This window comes from Triturus cristatus, chromosome 8 (genome assembly GCF_964204655.1).
Source record: "Triturus cristatus chromosome 8, aTriCri1.1, whole genome shotgun sequence".
Lineage (NCBI taxonomy): Eukaryota > Metazoa > Chordata > Amphibia > Caudata > Salamandridae > Triturus > Triturus cristatus.
Window position 1 is genome coordinate 811,131,245 of NC_140591.1, and position 11,040 is coordinate 811,142,284.

General features: G+C 50.2%; 1 protein-coding gene across 1 annotated transcript in view; it reads left to right on the forward strand.

Annotated features, from left to right (window-relative positions):
- PCCA (propionyl-CoA carboxylase subunit alpha) overlaps nucleotides 1-3,120 on the forward strand; it is a 2,516,110-nt gene extending 2,512,990 nt beyond the window's left edge. Inside the window, exon 24 of the mRNA XM_085622263.1 lies at nucleotides 2,803-3,120. Within this exon, the coding sequence (XP_085478389.1) occupies nucleotides 2,803-2,871 (69 nt within the window). The 3' untranslated portion in view covers nucleotides 2,872-3,120. The remainder of the gene's footprint in view (nucleotides 1-2,802) is intronic.
- Nucleotides 3,121-11,040: the final 7,920 nt, after the last annotated feature.

Consider the following 11,040-nt stretch of genomic DNA (forward strand, 5'->3'; position numbering starts at 1 on the left):
CCCGGGCGGATCCTGATGTAAGATATGAGCGATGCTCCATGGTAACGCAATAGAGTCTGAAGGTATGGTTATAGGCTGTGCTCCAGTGGGGTTCGAACGCGGCCTCTGTCCTTTTGAAGCCAAGACAGAGACCACTATAGGTAATGACTTCTCTTCTGGCATCAGCATTGGCATTTATGAGAAAGGAACTGGCGCAGGGAGTCACACCAGAACCAAAGTCAGCACCAAAGCTGATTCAGAACCCAATGCAGGTTTAAGAGGTACGGATAGAACGGAGGGTGAACCCGCTGGGAGAACCCACAGTGGATGCCTATGCAGATTCTTGGAGCCCGAAGACCTGCCAGAGGGAGCTAAAGCATAGCAAATATGCACTGTCTGGTCTCCCTAATGGCCTTTATTTGCTGCCACATAATTGACAGACTTCTGACATTCGGGTTGCATCAGGACCACACTCTGAAGTAGCTTCTTTAAAGTTCGGAAGTGAGACCCGGAGGCACGTTGCTGCCCTTTTGCCATCTCTGGAGTTTGAGTGTCGGTAAAGGGTTAATTCCCTCTTTGGCATCTTGTGGTCCTCTTTAGACTTACCTGAAGACTTCGACCTCAACGAGGAACTGCCACAGGAATGGGACCCTCCTTTCAACATAGACCGGTCACGGGGCAAAATCTTCCTCTGCTTGGTGTGACGTAGAGTTTCGCCTCGCTGTCACATATGGCCTTTGGGTTCATCTCTGCCCAGTTGTTGCAAGCCCTAGAGTCGTACTCTGACCCCAGGCGCTACAGGCACACCTCATGGAGATCTGTCAATCCATACAAGTTTTAAACCCTTTTATTTTGGAAGGTGAAATATTGTGCCTTGCACACTGTTAAAAAAAAATAATAATTGGAGAAAATTACTTGTTAATGACAAGAGGAGTAAGCTCTGAATTCTCATCTGAAGGCGTAGAAAAAAAGGAACCTGCATCCGCAGGCCTTTGCGGTGCCTATATGCAGCCCCACTCATCACTTCTGTAGAGGAACGATGTTAGCACGTAGCAGCACCATTCCACCTGCGGGTGCGCTTAGTACTGCTTTTGAGGTTCTGGATCCAGTTTGCCGTCTGGGGAATATTCACAAGGTGAGGAATCTACAGCTAGAGGTATCTATCAGAAAAAGGTACTTGTGACCATAGTTGTCCAGCATTGGTATCTTTCATAGATTCACATACTGGTCACCCTCCTTCAAAATAGAGGCTCACCTTATACTCATTATTCTACTTGTACGTTACACTCTCATGCTAGAAATCTGAATAGTGATGACCTCTGGAAGGGGTGACTCTGCCTGCACTTCCGCATTTTCCAGTAAAGTGGATGTGCTAAGAGACCCTGTTCTGTGTCCTTGCATGCAGGCAGTGCCTTGTACTGCTGTTGTAAAGTTACAGAGGGACTCCCACTTTGACGATGGTAAATTATTCAATCATGTGAATCTTTGAAAGACACCATCACTAGAGAACTGCAGTTGCAGGTAAGTAACTTTATTTCACTCTACATCCCAAGAAAAGGATTTTCTTTATATCAAAGCTAATCACTAAATGTTCCACTCACCCACTGGTGACACCCACATCTAACAGTGTTAGCAACCACAGAAATTAGTAACCTCAGTGGAGTAAGGCCGTTGATGGCAATGATAGACCTCGAAACATCTTCATCTGATCACTTCACTCAAACAACCCCTAGCTATCCCTCACCCATATTTCCTTCAACTATGAAAAAATACCTCGCCTACGTCTAAAAAATGGAAAGAAGACATGGACTGGTGTATGATTCGCGAGAAAACTGTATATGTTGCACGGGGCTGCCCCAAAAAATGGTTAGCTATCTGGACTAACTGGAATGTATACCGAGGGGGGTTGTGTGAACCACCGATCGTCTCGGACCCAGAAGATCACTGTACAGTTTACGAATTGCATTGCATGTATTGTAACATTACCCGCTAAGTTGGAAAGTATGTACTGATATGTGTTAAAACTGGTGCAGATAGAAAATGTAAGGTGCAGAACTGTATCACATGACCAAGGTTTCTCTAAGTTAAATAAACAGAGTTTTAAAAAAAAAAACTATGAAAAAATAATGTTTAATAAAACTTAAGGTTTAACTGGAGGACAACTGAATGAATGCCTGAAAACATAGCTACAAAATATTTTATGTACAGCTGTGACTTTGTACACAGCCCTTTCGGTATATCAGCTCAGCCACATAACCCTTTGCCCAAACTCATCTTTGAACTAAAGTAATAATAACCGGTCCTGTAAATACCAATAGCCCTTGACTCAGTCCGACAAACAATGTTTATTAGCCCCTTTCATGTTCACCTTCTTCCTTCGAATCTTTTTGTCATGCCCAAAAGACCTGACTTGTTCATAACACATTTACCTATGTCTAGTGAGGACAACATTCTGCATACCATGCTCTCCATTCTCCCTACCTACCCAAATTGACTTCCACTCCCATCTATTTTCTCCAGCTCGAAGAAGACACTTCCAAGGCACAGGCCATAGCTCGATCTGTATCAAACTGTGAATACAGGTCTCACAATATGTTGATCATAACTGGCTAGGGTATATTTTGTTTTCAGCACATCATCATTTTATTGTTGATTGGTGCTCATGTCTCTTTGACCCTTTGTTGTAAAACCAAATAGTAAACATAGATAAAACAAATCATTTGCTTGAGAGCTTCAATCGGTAGTACCAAGGCACCTGTTGCTTAGTCGTGTTTTTGTAATTTGCAAAGTGACTATTTAACAGCGGCATTTTGCATCTAATAGGTGAAATCTGTACACTGCAAACCTGGCGATACAGTTGGAGAAGGAGATCTACTTGTGCAACTGGAGTAAGGCCTGTTTCAGTCAAACGACAGCATCGAATGGATCAATAGTACGTTATTTGGGAACACAAGAAGCAGATTTTATACAGTTGTATTTATTGATAAGTCATTGATAGTTTTTCACTCATCAATGTCGTTTCACACAGATAACATTTCTGCTATGTAATGTTCCCATTCTCAAGCATCTTTGAATGGAAATAAATGTCTAATGTTCTTTTATAATTATGAACAATAAATTTCTCTACAGATTTTGAATTATTATCAGTGATTGTGTCATATGTTTCTCTGTTATTTCTTGAACTCTCACATGCACTTAAATATCATAGTCTGTATACCTGTGTTATATTAATCAAGTTTGAAGATATTGAAACACTACGGGCCTCATGTAGGAAGCCAAATACCGGTCGGTAACGGCCGAAATTCGGTAAATATCCCGTTACCGACCGGTATTTAGGCATTTGCTATGTAGGGGGCTGATTTCTGGATTCGGTATTTACCGAATCGGAAATTAAGAAATCGGTAAAATACCGATTCGGTAAATACCGAATCCAGAAATCAGATGTAGGGAGCACTCTAAAGAGTGAAAATTAGTATTAGAAATTCGTTATTTACCACCAAATACAGGTTGGTGATAAATAACGAATACCTTGCAAAAAGCAATATTTTGCAGATTTAAGAGTGCCATGTGGCAGACATACATGCCCTTAGGGCATGTATGTGCGCCACATGTGCACACATGCAAGATTCAGGGGTGCAACAGGGTGTCAATGTGACACCCTGCCACCCTTGAATATGCTCCCCCCATTACCGAATCGGTGTTTACCGAATCGGTAATGAGGCATACCTTCCCATTGATTCCTATGGGCCTCCAGGCCCATAGGAATCAATGGGAAGGTATGCCTCATTACCGAATCGGTAAATACCGATTCATAATTACCGAATTTTTCCGATTCGGTAAACTTTACCGAATCATTACCTACATCACATTTACCGATTCATAAATACCGAATCGGTAAAATTCGGTATTTATGAATAGGTAAATGTGAGGCTACCTACATATGGCCCTACGTGTTATTCATTCAGGGCTCCACCTTTCCCCACACATCTTAAAATGTACAGCAGCGTGAAATCATGACACAGTGCTCCATTTTCTTATAAGAGGTCTCCTCTGCAAATGCAGCATAATTACTGTAAAATAATAGTAGCCACAAAAAAAGAGCCTCTGTCTCAGACTATGTGGGGCACGTTCACCAATACATTTGTGACCCAAACTGGTGCAAAGTGAAGATTTCTGATTTACTTAAAGCATTTTTGCTAGAAAGTAGCCTTAAAGTAATGCTACCACTGCTTTGATTTGCGTTAAGGGTGCGTCCTGTAGGAGGTACATAGGCGTTCTCATGCAACTAACAAGAAGTTTTAACACAAAGCCCCATCTACTGAAAATGGCTGACAAGGCTTTGCTCCCAAAAAAGATTGCCTCTTCAAAGCAGGAGTTAAGTAGAAGAAATGTTTATATCTCTCTAAATGTTTACGACTTTGTGCGTCTGCACTGTACAGCACACATCCAAATTGGGAAAAGTTTTAAAGTTTGACTTGGCATAGTATTTTGTACTGGAAGGCCATCCTTCCAGTACAAAACCTATACCAGACGTCACATGCAGATATCTCTGCACTATGGTACAAATCTGTGTGCCAGGCACTAGTATGTGTGCCGCTGCCCTCTGTCTCCCTTTCATGCAGTGCAGACACTTTGGTTGCCCCACTGCATGTTATTAGTAAATCTACCCCTACAAATGGCAAAAAAGTCGAAAGGAAAAGGGCTGAATAAATACCTGTAGAGCAGTAGGATCTATACTCTGAGATCAGTACCTATAGTCATTTTCTGCAGCATCCTTAATCTAGGAGCTGAGCACAAGTTAGTGATTTTACTATGCTGTCGGCCCTAGCTTTAATTCCATTCAACGGGCCAGGATTAGATCTAATATTTAAATACTGCTGCTGTTTGGACATGCTTATGGTGATCGCGGTCACATTAAGAAGTGTTTCTTTTAGAGACCTCTAATCAAAGATTCCTCACCTTGGAATATTCCCCAGACATCAGACTGAATCTGGAAAATCTTGTGCGGTACGCCTGCACACCGGTAGGTGGCATCTATCTGCTTCATGTCAGTGTTGTCTGAAGGAACGTGCGCTGTGCCTATACAGGCACCACTCCAGCACGCTGACATCAGTTCCTTTCTTTCTGCACCAAAAGTGTGGATCCGGAGAGCTACCTTAGTCACTTTTGACCATCTTTTTCAAATTTGAGTCGACTCTTTTTGAGCAATTTGCTCCCAGTGTGCTAGGGACGTGTCTCTAACAAACTCGCAAGCTTTTAGCCTTGTGGGGAATGTCACTGACAGATGTCTGTTTCTGATCCCCACTTGGTCTATCTGGGGTGTCTAGGGTTGGACCACAGTTTCAGGGTCTGCGCAGTTAGTCTAGGCACCCAAAGGCGATCCGAGAGCGAGCCATAAAGTTCCTAGTGGCACAGTACAAGAACGCTTCATGTTGTTCCCGAGGAAGACCCAAGGCCTGGTCATGGAGTCGATCTCGTGAAAGGTAGTCGTCATAGTCGAAGTTCTCGTCATCTAAGTCTGGTAAGTAAAAGAAGCACAAGAAGAAAAAGGTCATGCATGCTTTGCCTTCCCCACTGGATCCCATGCTTCTAGGCCCTGCTCCCACACTCCTTCTGCAGAGACAGATGCTTGGTCTGCTCTGCACCTCCCAGGCTTCCCTGGTGCTGGAGCGACCCTTGCCCAACTCAAGGAGTTTTATGTGGCCCTGCACTCCGGCTCCCTCTGGCACAGCTTCAGCCCTTCGGTGCCCAAGCTGGAGTACCGCTGGTGAGCTCACTCCTGACGCCTGCGGGGTCACTGGATCTGCCTCCGGATCAAAACCAAGAGACTGGACATCTTCTGAAAGAGAATATTCTCTTCCACCAGCATAGCATTGCAGTCGGTAGCCGATGTGCCCACACATTGTGGGACTTGGGCACACAGGTGCTGCCCATGGCCTCCGAAGAGTCCCGAGCCTTACTGAACCAGGCCATTATTGATGCCAGGGATGCAGCAAAGTTCTCCATCTGGTGTAGGTTGAACACCACTGATTAGCTCGGAAGAGCTATTGCTTCCTTGGTGTCACTACGCCACCAAGTCTGGCTCCAATCAACTGGTCACTCTGGAGATGTCCAGCCGGCTCCAATGGACATGCGCTTTGATGGCTCTCACCAGTTCGGTAGCAAGGCCGATTCAGCGCTTGAACGATTTAAGGAGAGTTAGGATACAGCCAGATTTTTGGGTTCTTCCCTGTAATCGTGTCAGCTGCACTTCTACTTTCGCCCCTTCCTCAGCTACGGTCCAGGGTTACCCAGCTGTGCCTGCAGTACAAATCATGCTCCCGAGGTCGCCAAGCCTCGCAGCAGTTTGATGACTGTGGATGCAGTTTCTCCAGAGCATATGCGAATGAAAGCCATTGCATTTTTCAGTCCCTCGCACCCACAGCTGCTACATCCTCTAAATCCCTTTAGCATGCCCTCCACACAGTACAGCCATGCTGTTGGTGGCAGCATCAAGCACCATCTGCCACAATGGCAAGTCATAACATCAGGCAAGTTGTGCTTCAAATTGTCAAGAAGGGTTATGCCCTTCCTTTCGTGGGAACCCCTACACCTTTGCCACCATGCCCAGAATGGCAGACCACAGAGGACAATCTCTTTTTGCTCCGTCAGGAAGTGCTGGCTCTGTTGGCAAAAAGAGCCATCAAGAGGGTGCCAGAAGTAGGACGTGGTTGTAATACTCGCTACTTTCTGATGCCGAAAAAGGAGGGAGGCCTCAGCCTAGCTCTATGCCCTCTCTCAATGCCTTCCTGAAGAAAGAGAAATTCAAGATACTCACCTTGGCTCAGGTTTTGGCAGCCCTGGACCCTGGAGATTGGATGGTAGTGTTGGACTTGCAGGGCGCTTATTTTCACGTCCCTATCCTACAAGCCTACAGGCATTACATGAGTTTCATGGTAGGCCACAAGCATTTCCAGTTTGCTCTAACTTTTGGCCTCATCAGTGCCTCCGGGCGTCCACGAAAGTGATGTCAGTGGTTGCAGCACACCTTTGGACATCGAAGGCCATGGTCTTCCCTTACCTTGACTGACTGACTGCTGAAGGTAGGCTCGCCCCAGGTAGTCGTCACCCCCTTCAAGATAATGGCAAATCTCCTGCTTTCTCTGGGTTAACTATCAACTTGCCGAAGTCACACCTGACTCCTCAGACGCACTCTTTCATCAGAGCTGTTCTAGACACAGTGCAGTTCCTCGTCTGCCCTTTGGAGCGGACAATCCTGGATATTTGGGCTATGATCCTGATTATTCAACCATCGTCCTGGATTTCGGTGAGACTGACTCTGAGGCTGCTTGGGCTAATCGCTTTCTGTATCCTTCTGGTGAAGCGCGCCCAATGGCACGTGCTGGCTCTGCTGTGGGACCTAAGGCCCCATGGGCACAGCATTAGGAAAAGCTTTTCAACCTGGGCTAGATCTTGAGACTGCAAAAGGTCTGCAGTGGTGACTAACAAACATTGATTGGACCAGCAGCAGACCCCCACGTTCATCCCCACTCGGAACTGATATTGGTGACCGACGTATCATTTCTGGGTTTGGGCAGCCACCTGGAGAGGTGGATATCAGAGGACTCTGGTCTCTGTCTTCATGAGCTTAGGGCAATTTGCTTGGCATTAAAAGCTTTCCTCTCCTACATCAAAGGAAGATTGGATCTGAAAGAAACACGTTGGTTAGATTCCTCACCTTAGAATATCCCCAGGCGTCAGGCTGGATCCGGAAAGTTTTTCGTCAGCAATACCCCTGCGCGTTGCTAGGCGTCGTCTGCGGCTCCGCGTCCGTCATCGGCGTTGTGCGCCGGGATGACGTCGTCGGAGTACTTAGACGCCGGCCCTGCGCGCTGACGTTAGTTCTTCTTTTTTTCCGCACCAGACAGCGCCGATCCGGGAAGAGCTTACCCCTTAGTCTTTTTTGACTAAACTTTTTTGACTCTTTTGAATATCTTGTCGACTCGACTCTGGTGCCAGTAGGATGCCCGGGTTCAAACCCTGCGACTCCTGTCACCGACTGATGTCGGTTACGGAACATCATCGCCGGTGCCTGTTCTGCTTGGGGGCCGACCACGATTCCGAGTCGTGCCTCGACTGCCGGGCCCTCACTTCGAAGGCTAGGCGAGAGCGGTCCCGCAAGCTCCTGGAGTACCGGCAGTCGGCTCTGCCACTCGTCCGGTTCCAAGTCTTCGGGTAAGTCGAAGCATGGTAAGAAGTCCAAGAGGTGACATCGCTCTTCGGGCTCCCCTCGCCGGCTGAGCGACTCGGCTGAGGGCTCGGGTGGTACCACCCTCGCGGCTCCGTCGGAGCCGCAGGAGTCGCGTCTGTCCCCATACCCACCGGTCCCTGGGACCGACGCGACTCCGGCGGAGATTAGTGCCTTCCTCTCTGCCATGAGAGGCCTGGCTCCGCCGCCGCCGCATGCCGGCACGCCTTCGGGCCCCATAGGCTCGACTGGGGGGCCTAGTGGGCCGGCGGCTCTGGCCCCGGCGCCGTCGTTGACTCTGGTCCCGACGCCGTCGTTGACTCTGGTCCCGACGCCGCAGGTCCCCGCGGGATCCAGGCCTGGATCCCAGGCGACGCCGGTCGACCTTCCGACCCCTCCGCCGGCGTCTTCTCCGGTACCACCTCCGGCGCCGCCTTCGGACGATGCCATTCCCCGGTTCAGTCTCGGTCCGGGCCTGGCGTCGGCACCCGACGCCGAAGGGTGGCAATCTCATCTTTCGCCCAGCTCCGATCATTCCACCTGTCTACCAGGAATCGGATGACGGTGACGACTGGGAGGGGTCTGAGGACCCTCTGGCCTTGCAGGCCAACTTATCACAGGACTGGGCAGATGAGTTGGGGGATGCCAGTGGTCTGGACACCTCCCCTGACACTGGCTTCATCTCTCCTCCGACTGTGGCTTCAGAGGAGGGTGCTGTATTTTCCGTGGTGCTTCGCAAGGCGGCCGAAGCCCTTGGGCTGGAGTTGCCTGCTGTGGCCGTGAGGACTAACCTCCTCACTGAAGTGCTCCAACCATCAGCAAGCTCCTCGGAGCCTCTGCTGCAGTTAAATGAGGCACTCGTGGACGTTCTGAAGGGCACTTGGCCTAAGCCCTCCACAGTACCTCATGTGGATCGGAACTTAGCCCGGCGCCACCGCCGTGCACCGGGCGACCCCAGCTTTCTGTCCCAACACCCCACGCCCGAGAGCCTGGTTATCCAGGCCTCTACTTCCCAGTCCTCCTTCCCGTCCGCTCCCCTGGATCGGGAATCCAAGAGGCTTGAACAGTTTGGTAAGAAGCTGTTCTCTTCCCTTAGTTTGGGACTGCGGTCTTTGAATACCGCTTGTTTCTTGGACCGTTACTCTCACTCCCTGTGGGATACGGTGGAGGACGTGCTGCCCCATTGTCCTGAGGAGGCCCGGACACGGCTCGTCCAGGCTCTTGCCGACGGGCGGGATGCAGCGCGACAAGCTATCCGATGTGAACTAGACACTACGGACTCGCTGGGTAGGGCGATGTCAACCACGGTGGCTCTTCGCCGCCACGCCTGGCTGCGGTCCACGTCTTTCTCAGGGGATGTCCAGAGCACCCTCATGAATATGCCCTTTGATGGCAGTCGCCTTTTTGGCGAAAAGGCGGATAGTGCGCTGGTGCGCTTCAAGGACTCCCGGGCTACGGCCAAGTCCTTGGGCCTCTCGGCCCCTGCCCGCAAACTTCCGCTTTTCGTCCCTTTCGTGGCCAAGGAAGGGGCGCCCCCTCACGTCCGCCTAGCCACCGGCCACAGACCCAACCTGCACGCGGACGTGGACTCGGCCGAGGCGGTACTGGGGGTCAACGTGCCGGTCAGTCCACATCTACCCCGGCAGCATCCGCATCAAAGCCCTCCTAGTCCGTGCGTTCCATCACGTCGGGCAGGTGGGTGCTGCAAATCGTCCGAAGGGGCTACTCCCTCCCCTTCGAGATGACATCTCGAGCCATGCCACCACAGTACCACCGTATGTCAGGGGATCACTTCAATCTTCTGCGGGAGGAAGTTACGGCCCTCTTGGCCAAGGGGGCCATCGAGCATGTACCCGGTCCAGTAGGTCGTGGTTGCTATTCCCACTACTTTCTGGTTCCCAAGAAGGGCAAAGGGGGCCTGCGGCCCTATCTTGGACCTCAGGAGTGTCAACGTCTTCCTCCATAAGGAACGGTTCAAGATGCTCACTTTAGCTCAGGTTCTGGCTGCCCTCGATCCTGGAGACTGGATGGTAGCGTTGGACTTGCCTGACGCTTATTTTCACATTCCCGTCCTGCCGGCCCACCGGCATTACCTGCGGTTCACGGTGGGCCAGGAGCACTTTCAGTTTACTGTGCTCCCCTTCGGCCTCACCAGTGCCCCTCGGGTGTTCACGTAAGTGATGGCGGTGGTCGCAGCTCATCTGCGCAGATTAGGGGTTCCACTCTTCCCCTATCTCGACGACTGGTTGTTGAAGGCGGGCTCGCCCAAGGCAGTCGTCTCACACCTCCAGACTACGGTCGACCTCCTGCATTCGCTGGGGTTCACCATCAATGTGCCGAAGTCGTATCTGAGTCCCTCTAAGAAGCTCCTCTTCATCGGAGCGGTTCTGGACTCGGAGCAGTTCCGGGCTTATCCTCCGGAACAGCGGGTCCGGGATATTCAGGCCCGGATTCCCATCTTCCGGCCTCTATCCTGGGTTTCGGTCAGGTTGGTGCTGCGGCTTCTGGGTCTGATGGCCTCCTGCATCCTGCTGGTACATCACGCCAGGTTGCGGATGCGGGCACTGCAGTGGGACCTGAAGTTTCAGTGGGCCCAGCATCGGGGCAACCTGTCTGACCGTGTCTTGATCTCGGAGGGCACTGCAAAGCAGCTGCAGTGGTGGCTCACGGACCGCGATTGGGTCAGTGGCAGATCCCTCCCCCCTACCCCAACCGGAGCACGTAGTAGTGACGGATGCGTCCCTCCTGGGATGGGGGGTCCACATGGGAGAGGCGGAGATCAGAGGCCTCTGGTCTCCGGCAGAGTCCCGACTTCATATCAACCTATTGGCGCT